The following is a 17,667-nucleotide window of genomic DNA, read 5'->3' on the forward strand; positions in this document are numbered from 1 at the left end:
TGTCTCAGGGATGAATTTGTAAGTGACTAAGCCAGGTAGGCATTCTTGGGAGTAAACTCATATTAATGTAGCTTCAAAATATCTTATTTTTGACTAAAATGTTATGGTACAGACTGAACATACCCAGAGGAATTTCTGTTTACCACTTTGATTATGTATGTGTTCTGAGACTTTGAGTTAAATATGGTCCCCAAAATGTGTCTACAATAGTCATATATATATATATATATATATATATATATATATATATATATATATTGACCTGAAGCTCATCATGCTTAAGAACTGGCCTATCCACATGTACATATAGCCCCACAATAAAATCCCATGCTAACCAGGCAGTGGTGGTGCATGCCTTTATTCCCAGAATGCAGGAAGCAGAGGCTCCTGCTCTGTGAGTCTGAGGCCAAACTGGTCTACAAGAGCTAGTTCTAGGACAGGCTCCAAAGCTATGCAGAAACCCTGTCGCAAAAAATAAAAATAAAAAATCCCCATGCTTCCTTTGTTTAGTGGAAAAATTATTTTGGAAATTATGTTTATGCTCTACTCACTTGCTGCAGATAATTTTGTTCTACTCTGATATCATAGCGGTACCTAATTTGACTTTGCCTTTACCAAGTTGGAAACTCGGTTGCATTTGGTTACATTCCCAGCACCATCTGTTCCAGATTGGAATGCAAAGCCTCTCACTGAAGTCAGTTCATTTCTTTTTACTCCAAAGCGAGACCGAGCTTTTCTTGTGGTAGTATGAACAGTAACTATAGCATCATCCTGGAGCTCAGGGAAAATCGTAGATCTTTCTGGTCTTTCCATCTGGTGAAACCCTTGTGTCTGGCAAGCCCAACCTCAGGCTTACTGATCTTATACCATATATCTCCCTAAGTGGATGTCTGATGCTCATTCTTAGTATAGGTCAGACTAAGGCTTTACTAGAAATCTGAGGTTTAGGCAGCAGTAATATAGGTACAGTCTATTGAAGGACTCCCGGCTAGGGTGTTTTCCCTTCGGGGACCACGACACCCAAGAACCAAGACTAGTCCACACTGAATGCAAAAGCAAGAGGTAGTTTATTCACACAGGCGCCTGGCGGATGCAACAGCCTTCGGGTGACTGCGCGTGCCGGGCTGAATTCGGGGTTGATTATATAGCAAGAAGCGGGTTTACAGAAGTGGATGCATTCTCAGTGGTTATTTCAGATAAAACGATGGGGTTAGGTTAGGGGCAAGTCAGGGAAACATATTTCAGATAAGAGATGGGGTCAGGTTAGGGGCAGGTCAGGGAAATATATTTCAGATAAGAGATGGGGTCAGGTTAGGGGCAGGTCAGGGAAATATATGGTTACAGGGTTGTCTATTTATCTTGAATATATGGGAATCATTCAGCACACTCTGGGCTCCCTGTTCCCTTTTGTCTTCCTGTTGGCCGAAGGCTGACCTCTAAGTATCTGACTATAGGTATCCTGTTTTCTCATCATCAGAGACCCATCTAGTCTCAGGGTGATTATGCTGGCCTGGGAACAGCTTGACCTGGCCACAAAGGAGATTCCTCGAAGCAGGCGGGGTAGCTGTGAGGGCAGACGGGCGGGGGTCTTCTCACTATGACAAGCCTACATGTGTTCAAGCCCTCTCAAGAAGTCTCTGGGATTCTGTTCCGCTACTTACTACTGATACCCTCCCTGTTGTATTTACTCACAATGATATGAATAGTGAGTACTTCAGATGGTATCAAGTAACAGATGAATTAGGCTGAGCTAGAGCTGAGTTTTGGTTGTGTTCTTCAGTGGGCTACTTATAGGTTGAGGTCAGTGGTTTAGACTGTAAGGACACTGTGATGGTTTGAATAAGAATGACTCCCATGGGCTCATATTTTACAATGCTTAGTCACCAGGAAGTGGAACTCTGAAATGATTAGAATGATTAGGACATGTGGCTTTGTTGAAAAAAGTGTGTCATTGGGGTTTGTTTTTGAGGTTTTAAAAGCCCATGCCAGGCCCAATGGCACCCAGGTTTCCTGAGTCCAGCTAGTCTGGGGGCATCATGGTAACTGTAGGGCCAGTGAAGAAGCTTATAATCCACACTGAGTCACCTGAGCTTCCCTTACTGAAGAATATATATGAACCACACCACTGTCAGGCTAACTCTTCCCCAGACTTTAGAGCCCTCAATGAAAAGGAGAACTTGTTAACTGGCATCTCAGACCCCATAACCAAGCTTGTTATTAAGTGAAGTGTTTGAGTTCTTAATTTCATAGACCTTGAAGCAGCAAAGTCTAATATGAATATAGTTGTACAACCAATTGTAGCAGTACCTCAGAAGTGGAGCTGTGGTCAGATGCAGGATCTTCCAAAAAAAAAGTCTTCAAGATACTCTTGTGTGTGTGTGTGTGTGTGTGTGTGTGTGTGTGTGTGGTTTCTTATGTGTGTATTGGGGGAGGTGTTAAGGTATGCTTTTATGCATCTCAGGCTCATTTGGAACTTATTGTACAGCTGAGAATGGTCTTGAACATCTGATCTTCCTGATTCTGCCTCTTAACTCCTGGGATAACAGGTGTTTGTCATCATACCTTGTTTATGCAGCACTAGGGATCAAACTTGGGCTTTTTGTGATAGACAAGTACTCTATAGTCCATCTCCTGTGGCTGAGACTGTATGTAGTATACGTTCTTGAGTTTCCACAAGATCCTTTTGTGATGGAAGCCCTATTGCACAGGCAGCAAAAGATTGAAAACAAGGACACTGCTGCTAGTGAACACAAACCCATCAGACAACACCATGATTAGAAAGGATTTGTTTTGAACCTCGTAAGTGCTGTCTGGTTCCTATGGACCTGGGGTAAGCAGGAGCTCTCCTGTTTATTGAGTATTCTAAAGACTGGGGTGAGTAGCATTGTGAGACCTCTTAACTCCTGCTGGCCATATAAGTATTCTGTGCCTGGTACAAATGCCTAAAGAATGGGCCCAGAAGACCATTTTTGTTGTTTTAATTTTTCCTTGATTACTAAGTCCTGGGTCAACCAAACTGACAAGGTTATATCAAGTGTGGACAGAGGCAGGTGTGGTCTGAGCTTCAAACATTAGGGACCAGGTTCATAGAAAGAATGGGGTCCCTGGGAGTAGGTGAGGATGATGTTCAGTATTAACCTAGAGTAGAAACTTGAGCATGGTTGACTTCATGTTTAGTTTTCATCCAGCTACTAGAACAGTTTTTATCTGCTTTCAACTAATGCTCTAGTCCCCCACATTCATTGAGACTTCTAGCCACAAGTCATGTTTCTATTCCTTTGACCTGATCCTAGCACCACAAACCCACAACATCACTTCAATCTTTCAGGTTCTCTGTGTGTTTGTTCTTCCTCCTTGAAATCCCAGGAGGGCAGCTGCCCCACCTCCAGAAAGAGGCTCTTACTCCCTTGTACTTGAAGGCCAGGTGTAAAATTCTATTTCTCTGAAGGATTTGGCATTCCTCACAGCAGGGACAAGGCCATAGGAATGTCTCTCTCTTTCGGGGATGCATCCTTACTCCTCAGTATCCCTGTAGTAAGCATGCCCCCACTTTCCTACCCAATTAGGCAACCCCCATTTCTTTGCCTTTTCCTAAAGGAGAATTTCCTTGTGATGTTTCATTTTCTCCCTTTCAAGGTCTGATGGCTAACTCCAGGGTAAGTCTGGCCACCAAGGGATATGAGATCCCTACAAAGATATGCAATCAGAGTTGAGGGAGGATGAGGCTTTATTGCTTGGCTTTTCTAGGCTTGTTTTAGTAGTGGCAGTGAATGGGCAGATATGCTGAGGAAAAGATTCAGATGGTAAACTAAAGAGTGGAGGCTATAGCTTAGGGAAGCCTGAGTAAAGAATGCCCAAAGGCCAGGTGCTCACCCTGGGGCCTGGTCTTGAGCCTCAGGGATAAATACCAACAGGAACCAGATTTGTACAACTGTGAAGATGCTGCATGTTTGTGGGGAGCCAGCAGCTCTCAGAGGCATAGGTTGTAGTTCTGTGTGAGGAGACACAGATCCAGATTCTGGAAGTGGGGTAAGTCCCTTGACTTGGTTGATCCAATCAGTGAAGTAGGTGACCCTGGTAAAGACGCTAGGGTAAATGGGATGCCGGCAGTCCATGCCCCAACTAGCCAGTCCTACCAGGAACCATGAACTGGTTTGGTAGCAGATGAGGGGACCCCCAGAATCACCCTGAGGAGAGAGAGAGAGAGGAGTTAGTGTGCGATCTGCTTAGGGACACAAATACCAACTACATGTTAGGATCCTACAGAGCCCAGACAGATGAGGACAAGCTGAAAGCCTATGGACTCTTCTTTTTGCTTACCATGCCTCATGTCTAGAAGGGAAAGTTTAGGAACTTGTAAGAAAGCTAGTTCTGCTAACCTATGTGTAGGTCCTGGCTCTGTAAACCTTGAGCTGATGCAATATATTCAGTTAACTCCTCTGCCTTTGGTAACCTTGGTTAGGTCTGTTTTCTCAACTTGTGAACTGGAACTCTTGAAAAAATATGCCCATCCCTTGGCTGGGTAAAGACAGCTTATATCACTGTGCAAAGGAGTCTTCAGAACACTCCTGAAAGTTACTGCATTTGTGAAATCCCTTTAGGAAAATCCCATGGGAAATCTAGTTTATAATGGGGACTATGTCAGCTCAGGAGTCAGAAACCTGCAGAGATGAGGAATGCATCAGAATCCAGACATCTGGGCCCTGGTTGTGCCACTTCACTTCAGATCAACTATTTTCCTTCTCTGGGACAGTCTCCCCAGAAAATCCATTATGTCCAATTGTGAATTTACTTCTATACCATATAAAGACTTCCCATAAGAAACTGACAACCCAACAACAAAGTGAGAAACTTAAATGAAACATCACAGAAGACAGCATATAACAAAGAACATACAAAATGCACTTAGTGGCAAGAAAGGGAGATGGGTACCAGAAGCATACTAAATCAGCACTGAAAACATTACCAAACTGTTTACTTACAAATTGCATATTTGTGTATATGTTATGCCTCAATAAAAAGTATAAGATATGCAACAAAAATTGATGTTAGGATTTGCTAAAGCTATCCTCAAGGAGACTATTTTGAGGCATGAACCCAAGGAAAACAAGTAGAGGTAATGAAACAAGAAGTGTGGGAGTCTCCACAAGGACTAGAGGACAATACAGCCACTCCTGGAAGAACTGAGATAGAATAGGCATGGGGAAAACCCATGACTGCCTTACTCACCCGGCAGATGGACTTTCCTGTGGAGAGGCCCCCGGCACACAGCATTTCCTCATGCACATAGTCCTTGTTTTGGCCTGGTCTTCGCCCATATAACGCATTGCAGAACTCATTCTCAATGATGCCCACTTCGCCCTCTTGCAGAGAGAAGGGTGGTAACAGTTTTGCTGTGAAAATAAGGAGGAGGTCAGTGACGGACACTGTGACTTAGCTGGGAAAGTCCAGGCTACTCTGACTGATGCTCACCATAGGACATCTCAGTGTCAAATTCTGTTTCCATCTTCTACCTACTTCTCATGAACTTCTCTCCTTTTTCTCAGAAACTCCCACTTGCCTTCCTCATCTCTCTCACAGCAACAGATCACAAATCTACTATATAAAGAGGCAAATCCTACTAACACACTGTGTCCAATGTTAAGCAACCTTTATCACTAATCTTTATCCTATGTCTTTATCCACCCGCTCACCCACACACCCACTCATTTTTTTTAAAGATTTATTTATTTATTACATATACAGTGTTCTGCTTGCATGAATACTTGCAGGTCAGAAGAGGGCACCAGATCTCATTACAGATGGTTGGGAGCCACCATGTGGTTGCTGGGAATTGAACTCAGGACCTCTGGAAGAGCAGTCAGTGCTCTTAACCTCTGAGCGATTTGCAATAAGCGATTGCTAGTAGATAGCTATCAATCATCGGGAAAAAAAAAGTTTGGGGCTGGAGAGATGGCTCAGTGGTTAAGAGCACTGGCTGCTTTTCCAGAGGTCCTGAGTTCAATTCCCAGCAACCACATGGTGGCTCGCAACCATCTGTAATGAGATCTGGTGCCCTCTTCTGGCATGCAGGTATACATGGAGGCAGAATGTTGTATACATGATAAATAAATCTTTAAAAAAAATATTTCCGGGCATGACTCTGCATACATTTCAATCTAAAGTAATAAAAGCTAGGGGATCTTGATGGCTCACTGATAGAGCCTTTTCCAGTATGTACAAGGCACTGGGACCAATCCTCAATACCAGAAACAAACAAACAAGCAAATAAAACCAAAATTATTTCTTCATTATGTAGTTCATCTGACAAGACTGTAAAAACAGGATAAAGCCAGTTGAGATTAAGTGAGTTTAAACACTTTAGAGCTGCAATAGTTCTCACTTAATCATGTATTCTCAATGGTCTCAAATCACATGTGACTTTCCATTTTACTCAAGCACTCCCAAGATATTTGGTAATTACCTGTGTTATACTTGGATATTAAGTATTCAGGTCAATGTGTTTGAGGCCTTGTCCTCAGCCTGTGACACTATTGGTAACTGAATATCCTACTAGGAAGAGGTAGAGCCTAGTGGTAGGAAGTCAGGTCATTAGACATGTGTGTCTGTTAAGAAGATAGTAGTATACTGGCCTCTGTTCTTCCTCTTTATTTGCTTCCTGACCACCATAAGGTATGCATCATTATTCTACCACACATTTCCTTACCACAATGTGCTTCTTCACCACAGGTCCAAAACAAAAGGGCCAAATTATCATGGTCTGGAAGCTCTGAGCTAGACCTGTGAGCTAAAATCAACTTTACCTTTTAAGACTGATTACATCAGGTATTTTGCTACAGTGCTGGAAACTTGTTTAACATGGAATGGACTAGCCTCTACACATGACCTTTGAGTTTAATCAAATCACCTCAGATCCATGATTGATTGAAATCTTAGTATAAAAAGACAATTAATATTCAAAGAGCCTAGATTCTAAATGGCAAATGTCAATAGTTCCCCACCTTCAGAACCTGGACTGCAGGGAGGTTTGTGACTATGGACTCTTCACACTTTAAGGGTTAGAAGGACTCTATAATGGCCTTCTCATGTCATGCCAGCTGAGACCTTTTCCTTCCTCCCCATGCACCTCTTGTCCTCCTCCTTTTCCTGCCTTCACTCCCTCTCCAACTTCCCTTTCCCTTACTGTCTTCAGAAAGCATTCCCCATCCAGTTATCCAACAGGATGTGTGGTTGTGGAGCTGTGCATCTTTAGGTGGGAGGCAGGCAGGCACAACATAGGATGTGAAGTTCACGGGCAGACGCAGCTGCAGCATTGCAATGTCACTCCCAAAGGAATGAAACTTCTCAAAGTCTGGGTGTTTGATGATACGATTCACAGACATCTTCTGAGTGTGTTGTGTTTTCTTGTATAGCTGAGTATTCCCCAACAGAACCTGATAGTCCTCTGGGGCCTGGGATTTGCTGAAAGATAAAGGAGTCCATCATCACCATCATCTCTCAGTGGGAGGATAACCCCGTGTTCCTGAAACCTCACTTATCACTGGCCACTCTGCCCTGATTCCATGCAGGATGGTCTCTCCCTTCTGACAGTCAAGTGTTGTAGGGGGTGGAATGAGAATGACCTCCACAGGTTCATACATCTGAGTGCTTGGTACCTAATTGGTAGAACTGTTTGGGAAGTATTAGAAGATGTGCTGTTGTTGGAGGAGGTGTGCCACTGGGATGGCTTTGAGGTTTTAAAAGCCCAAGTAATTTCTAATTGCATCCCAATTTCTTCCGTGTGCCTGAAGATAAAATGTACGCTCTCAGGTACTGCTCTAGTGCCATGTCTGCCTGCCTGCTGCTGTGCTCCCTGCAATGATGATCACAGATTCTAATTCCCTATAATAGGGAGTCTCAATAAACATTTCCTAAACTGCTTTGGACACAGTATCTCATCATGGCAATAGAAATATAACTAAGACAGAATTTGATATTAGGGAATGGGCTATTGCTGTCACAGACCTGGTCAAGTTGGTTTTATTGAAAAAGAGCAAGTAGGAAAAAAAATGTAAACTTAAAGAGAAAAGGAACACCAGGAAATTTAATATTGGAGACTTGATTTACACTGAAAGAGATAAAGAGACTAAGGGGAGGGTGGTAAAGGGAATGGTGTCCTCAGGGTAAGACCTCACGCAGCTATTCCTGCAACTTGTAAAAAGAAAAGGTCTAAGGAATTATTTGTTCCCAAAGAGCAACAACAAATCAAGGCTTATGTAAATGTAATTTGAGGGAGTCAAGTTTTATCCTAAACAGCAAGCATAATTTGGTGGCATCAGCTATGTAGTTCTGACTTTAGAGTCATGGAGGATACAGGAGTAAAAGGTTTGTGGAATCTTTCTCTGTTAAGAAAAGTTTCCCTGCAAGGAAGCCCAGTGAGGCCATTGTGTGAAGGTGTGAAGGTGAAGCCTGGATTGTGCTGGAGACCTCAGAATATGGGAGGTGCTAGAACTGCAACTGTAGAATACCTGTCAAGGGGAGTTGAACCAATCCAAAAAAGAAAAGTTATGTTGCAGTCAGAAAAGCTGGAAGGATAGAACCATGTAAGTCATTTGACACTGGACATGGAGCTTCATGATTTGGAGTTTAACCTGCTGAGTTTCCATCCTGCATTGGTCCATTATTTCCTCACTGTAGTTCTGTTCCTTCCTTTTTGAATGGTAATGTATATTGTAATACCATTGTATGTTGGAAGAATGTAATTTGCTTTTTTTATCTTATAGGTGTAACAACTAATAGATTGTTCTGAATCTCATAAGAGACTTTGCACTTTGAAATGGTGTTGAGACCAAAAGACTTGGAAATTTCTGAAGTTGTGCTAAATGCATTTTTGTATTATAATATGACCACAGCCTAAGGGGGTCAGGGAGTAGAATGCGATACTTTAAATGAGAATGACCTCCATAGGCTCATATGTTTGAATGTTGGATCCTTAGTTGGTAGACCTGCTAGGAAAGGATTAGGAGATGTGGCCTTGAAAGAGGACATGTGTCACTTGGAGGGCAGTGAGTTTTGAGGTTTCAAAAGCCTAATCCATTCTCAGATATATCTATTTCTCCACTTTGTACATGTGGATAAATATTTAAGCTATCAGCTACATGGTACTGCTCCAGCACCATGCCTGCCTGCTGCCATATTCCTTGTCATAATGGTCATGAACTCAAACCCTCTGAAACAGTGAGCCCCAGTAAACATTTTCTTTTATAAGTTGCCTTGGTCATGATGTCTCATCATGGCAATAGAAAAGTAACTAAGATAGGAGCCTTCTTTCTCCAGGATTATGGATATTCTACTCAAACCTCATGACAAAGTATTCTCCATTATATCTTAGAATTGGAGGAACAAAGAATTTCAGCACTGGAAGAGTCCCTAATAGAATCTTCAAATCAAACCTTTTAAATTTTTACTTAAGAAAAACTATGGCTGAATCCGAGTTTTGTGATTTAAATCTTAAATGTTATTGGCTTAGGAGTAAGGCAATAACTAAAGGCATAGTCATCAACCTGTGGTGCTATCCAAAAAGAGTGAAACATTTCAAAGGTGAGGCCTAGTGAAAAGAAGCTATGTCATTTGGAGAAATTCCTTGAAGGGCCCCTCACTTCTTTTCATTATTTTTGTTTCCTAGCTACCATGAGGTGATCAGGCCTCATCTGCAAATGTTCTTGCTGTGATGAACTGTGTATATAATCAAAGAAACAGGGCAACTAACTTTGGACTGAAACCATGAGTCAAGATAATCCTTCTTCTTTTTGTTCATTTTCTGGATTGTTTGGTCACAGTGATGGAAATCTAGCATATTTTCCTGCCCCCTTACCAAGGACTGCTTCTCCACCTGATATGAAGCACTCACAAATGACTTGTTAAGTGCACACATCAGTGCACCAAAGGGGAGCTTTCCTTCTTGTTCCTGACTAGGACTGAGTAAACAGCCTATTTATCAGCTTTCTTCCCCACAGCTCCCACACTAGGAGGATCCTCACCAGCTCCACATACTCAGTTCCTCCCTTCTGGTAGCCCCTGTAGCTCCTTTCATTCCTTCAAGATTGCAGCATCTTTGTAGATTTATGTTCCTCAGGGCTACCCTCTTCATATTGTTTGGCATGTCTCACCTGTATCATACTGATTGAAACTTGTTTCTTCTGAGAGAAAAGAAACCTTGACCTTGGATCTCTACATTCTGTTTTCTAAAGGGTCTCAGGTGAATGCAGCACAAAGTCTGTGCCAGCAGGATTAAGCTGGAACCTCAAAGCCCAAAAGCTAAGTTTCAATTCCCTGATCTGGACTGTATAGCACCCATTCCCTCTGGGTTCCTCCATGTCTTATCATAAGCTAGGCCCTCTTTCATACTCCAGAAAGCCAGAGGAGATTGGCTCCTGACTGTCCATAGCAGTTGTTCATGTTGGGGCTCCAGCACTTTCCATCCATATAGCCTGATATGGCATAGGCATGACCATAGTTTGTCCCAGGGCTTAGTTTTACAAACATAAGAAATTACATTGGTCATATGTGGTCCTTTTCTAGAATCTGACTCACAGAAGAGAAAGGGACCATGAAATAAGATGAAGTCTCCAGGTAGACAACAAAGCATGGCCAGTCCTCTTGGGAAACATCTGTGTGAGTTGGCAGGCACAGAGCGGGAGTATAGCTTCCCTACAGAAGCTGAGAATTAAATATAATGAGAACCAGGACAGATCAAGGAAGTTTTGATAGCATATCGGGCTAATCCAGGCAGAGAGGACTGCTGGTGGAAGTAGACTGCCCCAGAGAAAAGCCCAGAGGAGAAAGGCAAGCTATCTCTAACTTCCTCCTCTCATCCTGCATCTTTATCACCACCCAGTCCCTCTCCGGGAGCTCCAGACAAGGCAAACTCACTTTTGAAAGCAGTGGGCTGTGGAAACGAGCCAGTGGGAATCAATGAGGACAGCTCCACAGAGATGCAAGCCCCGGTACAGCAGGCTGGCCTGCCATGGCCACTGGCCAGCCAATGTATCCCGGCCACCAAACACTTTCCCAACAATCTTCGGCTTCCCACAAACTGTGGAGACACCCCCGTGCAATTTGTTAGAGACACAATTCCTGAGAGGCAGAATAAGTCCCTAGGGAAGACCTTCCTCCACTTCACAGATTAGAAGATCATGGCAAAAAATAACCTGTGTAAGTGATTTTGGGGCCACCCTGGTCTCTGCTTTCACTGGCCACCACCTGGGACATGAAAAACTCCACTGACAGGTTCTGTGGGAGCAAGAGCTCAGGAGTCTGGAAAGATGGGGTGAAGCAAACAAAAGGTTGGCCACAGCAGCCTATCCTTAAGTGAATAGGCTCACAAGCAAGTGGCCAGAAGGGAGGTTTTATGACTTTGTTTTCTCAAATAACACAGCTCTGTGCTTACTTTTTAGATCACAAGACTAGAAGTCTCATAGGTTACTGATATTAGTTATTCAAGGTAATGACTTCTCAGTGACTGTCCCTAATTCAATCTGCCCAATATCCAAGGGAGAGAGAGCTGCTGGCAGGACTTTGTGGTGCTGAGGAGTGACCTGGAACAAGTGGCTTTACATTTCTAAATGGAGACCGAGTGAGGCCGATAATGATAATTGTTTCTATGATTCATCTGGGAGGGGATTACTGAACCCAGATCTTTACAAGATTATCTTCTCCCAGGAATCAGCATCCGAAATCTCAGGGAGCTTTGTTCCCTTTGCCCCCACTCTTAGTAACCCATGCTTTCTGTCACTACCACTGGGTCAGCCCTGGACACCACCTTGGTTCCACGGCACCACACCAGACTCTAGGAAGGAAAGAGTCAGTATCGGAAGGGAACCTAAGCCCCCTTGATTGATATTTTCTTTGGGACCACCTGGTTCTAAAAAGAAAGCAAAAGGCGTACACTACTTCCGGTGCCTTGCGTGGCCTTTGTGGCCTCCACCTCTCACCTGCCCACTGGCTTTCAAACGAACCTTCTGCTCCACTCATAGAATCCTGGTGCCCGCTGGTCAACGGTTCCCAGCCTTGCTGTGGCCCCGCTCTCCATGGTGCTACCCCAGACAACTTTGAGGAGCTGGGGACACTAGACTTCAGAACAGAGCCAGCCTTGAGGCTCAGGGGTAGCAGAAGTATCAGGGACAAGAATAGAGGACTGGGCCCACAGGCGACCCTCACCACCCTAGTGCCCATCCCAGATTCCAGGACCTATAGGGAAGTTGGCCCTGACCTGAGCCTAACCCCACTCTGGCATCCGGTCCTGACCCCTGCTGGGACAGTTCTTGACCTTGCCTTGAGATTGGCCTCCAAGCCCTGCCCCCATTCGGCTTTCCTTCCCGCTGTCACCCAATCAGAACTCCTCCAAGACCATAGTGCCCCTTGCTCTAATTCCTGCAATTACCAGCCTCTAACCCATGTGTAGTGTAGTCAGCAACAGTACAATGGAAAGTTCCCACGCAGCAATGAACAAAAGACATGGAGTACAACCACAGAAAATAGGAAATGATATGAAAGGGAAATTCAGGCTGGGGTGTAGCTCAATAGTTTAAGTAGAGTGATGGGGGAAGCTCGGGGGTTCACTAGGACATCCCCATACACCCCATACATGTAGAGAAAGTTAATTTGTGGGAGGATGAGGAATTAAAAGATCCACACAGAGGGAAAATGTAATTAATTATCAGGAAAATAAAACATGAAAGTATCATTTCTAGTCATCAAATTGCAAGCATGCAATGAGATATATAATTTCACAGTATTTTATTAATCAGCAAATTTTCTTTATAGTGGTTGTAGGCATCTGAATCTCAAAGACATATCCCTTCTTATCCCATATGTGGTCTGAACTTACGTGAGAACACACCATTTCACATTTACCATATCAGTCTTCATCACATAAATCGGACTATAGGAACTTCTACTTATCACTGCCTTGGGGAGGAGGATATAATGTAAATAAATTGAGACCCTTCAATGTGGGATTCCCCTCTGTATGCTGTAAATATGTTTTATTGCCATCAGTTAATAAAGAAGCTGTTTTCAGTCAAAGGCTTAAGGGAATATAACCAGGTTGAAAAAGATATATATAGAGAGAATATGCAGAGTCAAGTAGAAGCCATGTAGCCCCTGCAGGAAACAAATGCTGGATGGCGTACAGAATCTTACAGGTAGACCACAACTACGTGGCGATACACAGATTAATAGAAATGGGTTAATTTAAGATATAAGAGCTAGCTAGAAATATGCTAGTAGGCCAAGCAGTGTTTTAATTAATACATTTTCTGTGCGCTTATTTTGGGGCTGGGGGGCTGGGAATAAACAAGCAGCGTATGCCTTCAGTCCTTAATGTAGATCTGACCACTGTCAGTCAGATCCTAGAGACTTCCTAGCTATATCTCTAAATTGAGCTGTAGACATTCTCCCGACCATGTGCTGACCTTTGGCCTGGGCCAAGTAGACATTTCCCTGCAACATTCAGGTAGTAGAACATAGAGGAGCTATCCAGCAAAGCCTGATACCTACAAGTCTTTGTAAGATGGCAGTCAGGGACAAGTCTGTCCAGTAAGGTTTGAGTCTTAACATTGTATGTGGGAAGCAGGTCACATGATTTTTTTAGCAAGGCCTGAACAACCGTAGTATATTTTGGTGGTGTGAGGAATAGGTATCCTGCATGGCCTGATCCCTAAGTTCAGGTTTGGTGGCAGATATCCACCAGTGCCTGAACTCAAACAACAGTGGTTTTGGTGTGCTGACTGGGTATCATGGACGGCCTGATGTAGTGTACATGTCATCCTAAATATACTTCTCATCGTCATGTCTGCTCTAGCTCCCCTTGATTATTCTAATATACACTAAAAGTAGTTAGGCCACTGACACTGGATTCCCCTGAATGTCCCACCTTGGTAAGTACTGGTCTAGGATGGATAGTCTTGATTGTCAATTTGACTACATCTGGAACCAACTAAACACAAGCTGCTGACAACTCCTGTGAGTTCTTTTTTCTTTTCTTTTCTTTTCTTTTCTCTTCTTTCTTTCCTTTTATTTTTTGTTTGTTTGTTGGTTGGTTGATTTTATTGAGACAGGGTTTCTCTATGTAGCCCTAGCCATTCTAAAACTTGCTCTGTAGACCAGGATGACTTTGAACTCAGAGATCTGTATACCTCTGCCTCCCTAGTACTGATATTAAAAGCATGCATCATCACTGACCAGAATTTTTAAGGGCTTTTCTTAGAGTATTAGAAGCAGGACAACAACCCTAAATTTGGGCCCACCTTCTGGTGGTAGTTCGTATGGACGTGGAAAAAGGAATTTTTGCTTTATGTCGTTTTTCCCCTCACTCTAGCCAGCAAGTCCATCTATCCTATTACTGCCACCAGTATTAGAGACAACATCTTTAGGATTCCAACATAGATAGAGGATCATCAGCTCTCCAAGAATACTTTGGAGCTTTAGCATCTGATTTGGACTGCTGAGAAACTCAGTCTCAAGAACCGAACAACCAGATTTTTGACCTCTCCATGCAAGGCAGTCATTGTTGGAGCACTCAGACCACATTCTGTAAGCCAGTCTAATCCCCTGTTCATTATGCACATACACACAGTAATACAGACTCCAGCCAGGAAAGAAGATCAGTGCTCTGTTCAGTCCACATCAGAGAAGCTTCCTCCTTAGCAGATGATAACAGAGACTCAAAGCCAGACATTATTCAATGAATGAGAAACCATGGAATGCTCAGCCCGAAGTTGGAGGTCTCCATTATATCCCTTCCCTCAAAGCTCAAGGAACCCTACAGAAGAGGAGTAAAGAGTGTAAGATCTGGAGGGGTTAGAGCGCACCAAGAAGACAAGGAGCTCTCTGTCAACATGATCGATGCACATATGAACTCACAGAGATTGAGGGAACATGCAAAAGGCATGCATGGGTCTGCACCAGTTGGTGTCTTAGAGCTGAAAGAAATAGATGCATGTACCCACCCTAACCCAGAAGCCATTCAAGTGATAACTGCTTGAAAATGAAACTTTAGTTCCTTCCAAGGATGTCTTATGGGAAAACAAACTACTTTTAAGGGTAGACTGCATGGCAAGCACTATATGGCCAAAGAAAATGAACTCAATGGAATCTTTGGGGGCTCCTTGTCTCATAATGTTATGTTAGGGCTTTTCCTTTAATTTTTAAAATTTTAGTTTTGCTCTATCTTATTTATAGTTCTTCCTCTTCTTGTTTTGCCCTACAGGTCCTTTGCCTATGTATTGCGGCTTCCAGTTTAGTACTTTTATAGGATTCCTGAGTGGGCCTGTTTCTTATGCCTTCTCTTGGACTCTTTTCCTTCTGTTTGTTTGTTTTGTTCAATTCTGATGTATTGGTTTTGTTTTGTCTTAATATATTTTATTTTGTTTTACTGTTGCCCCATAGAAGCCTGTTTGTTTTCTGATGAGAGACAGAAAAAAAGTTGAATGGAATGGGAGGGGAGGGGAAGGAGGGACTGGGATGAGTGGAGGGAGGGAAAATCCTGATCAGGACATATTATGTGAGAAGGGAATCTATTTTCAATAAGAGAAAAAAGTAAAAACATTTTATAACAGATATACCTATGTATATATTTATTCATTCTATCAATTCTATTACTTTAGAGAACATCAACTAACATGTGCATTCTGGTGTTTACTTACTTGCCTCCCCAGAGTACACTGCTAGGTATCAAGTCCAGTTGGATACCCCACCCCATGTCAACACCCCACCCCATGTCAACACCCCATACACTACTGTGTATGGGGCCCTTCTGGACACCCTAATGACCCAAATACATTGCTATATATCAGTTATAGCTGATATCCTAGTATCAGGGTGTGTTGAATATTTTTATGTCAACTTGACACAAGCTTAAGTCATCTGAGAGGGAATTTTAGTTGAGAAAATATTTTCATAAAATTGGGTTGTAGCCAAGCCTGTAGTGTATTTTTTTTAATTAGTGATTGATGGGGGAGGGCCCAGTCCCCTGGAGGTAGGGTGAGGGTGGGGATAGTGGTCTCGGGTTCTATAAGAAAGCAGACTGAGCCGGGTGGTGGTGGTACACACCTTTAATCCCAGCACTTGGGAGGCAGAGGCAGGTGGCTCTCTGTGAGTTTGAGGACAGCCTGATCTACAGAGTGAGTTCCAGACTGACTCCACAGCTACTGAGAAATCCTGTCTCCCCTGATTTATTTGCATCAGTATAAAATGTATGGGCACCAGTTATTGGAGCATTATGTACTATTCCGGGAAGAATCCAAGAAGTTCTTTTTATAAGGTTAAGTCTATCGAGTTTGATAGTTGCTATTAATTTCTCCCCCCAAATTAGCACAATATCTTTGTCATGGTTCATTGTCTTCCCATAACTTTTTTTATTTCATCAGTAGTAAAAGGCACTATATTCTCTGCTGGATATATACCTACTAATTGATGAAGTCTCAATTTACCTTTTATAATTAATTCAGAGACATTTTCCACATAAGTTTTTAATTTTTTTTACTTGGTTTATGTGGCAAAAAGATCCATTCTAAGATAACATTGTCCCTCTGCATTAAAATTTCTGTAGGGGAAGTTCTGGAATGCAATACAACTAGAATACAAATAAGATTTGGACTCATTCTATCCACATGCGCCTCCTGCAATTTCTCCTCAACCATTGTCAGTTCTTTTTCTGCTTCATCTGTTAATTATCTGGGACTATTCAAGTCTTTATCACCATCTAAGGTCTTGCTTAACTGAATTATTAGATCAGGTGTTATCACAATAGCCAGTCACAGACTGAAAATGTCTCCTAATAATCTTTGAAAGTCATTAAGAGTCTGTAACTGGTCTCTCCTAATTTGTGCCTTTTGTGTTCTAATTTTCTGTAAACCTATTCTATAACCTAGGTATTTGACAGAATCTCCTCTCTGTATTTTTTCAGGAGCAATTTGTAATCTCTATTTTAGCAAAACTTTCTTTGCCTCTTCAAACATTCTTTCTAAAGCATCTATGTTTGAATCAGATAACAAAATATCTGATTAACAAAATATCCATGTAATAGTAAGTTATAGCTTGAGGAAATTTTTTACATATTATTTCTAATGGCCAACTTGCAACATATTGGCATAGGGTGAAGCTATTGAGCATTCCCTGTGGAAGGGCGGTCTACTGATATCTTCTATTATGCTGAGAATTATTATAAGTAGGCACTGTGAAGGCAAATTTTTCTCTGTTCTTTTCTTGTAAAGGTATAGTGAAAAACCAAACTTTTAAATCAATAACAGAAAGAGGTCATCCTTTTGGTAATAGAGAAGTCAGAGGAACTGCTGATTGTAGAGGGCCCATAGGTTGAATTATCTTGTTGACAGCTCTCAGATCTATCACCATTCTCCATTTACCAGATTTCTTTTTTAACAACAAATACAGAATTCCAAGGGCTGGTTGATTTTTCAATATGGTGAGCATCTAGTTGCTCCAGTACCAGCTGTTCTAAAGCCTGCAGTTTCTTTTCTGTTAACAGCCACTGTTTAACCCAAATTGGTTTCTCAGTTAACCATTTTAAAGGTAGGGTTATTAGTACCTCTAAAGGTTTGCTAGTTGTCTTGTGTTCTTGTACAGCCTGAATGGCTGGTGACCTTTGTGTATCGTACCTTATAATAT

The 17,667-nt window shown here is 42.4% G+C and overlaps 1 protein-coding gene across 1 annotated transcript; it reads right to left on the bottom strand.

Moving 5' to 3' along the window:
- Positions 1-1,044: 1,044 nt before the first annotated feature.
- On the bottom strand, positions 1,045-12,658 carry LOC125408934 (putative serine protease 47). The gene is made up of 5 exons (XM_085699658.2): positions 11,973-12,658; positions 10,912-11,074; positions 7,184-7,461; positions 5,230-5,393; positions 1,045-4,187 (listed from the first exon to the last, which is right to left on the bottom strand). Exons 1-5 carry the CDS (start codon positions 12,211-12,213, stop codon positions 3,870-3,872), a joined length of 1,164 nt encoding a protein of 387 aa, XP_085555784.2. The 5' UTR covers positions 12,214-12,658; the 3' UTR covers positions 1,045-3,869.
- Positions 12,659-17,667: the final 5,009 nt, after the last annotated feature.

Source organism: Myodes glareolus, chromosome 14, assembly GCF_982192425.1.
Source record: "Myodes glareolus chromosome 14, mMyoGla1.1, whole genome shotgun sequence".
NCBI lineage: Eukaryota > Metazoa > Chordata > Mammalia > Rodentia > Cricetidae > Myodes > Myodes glareolus.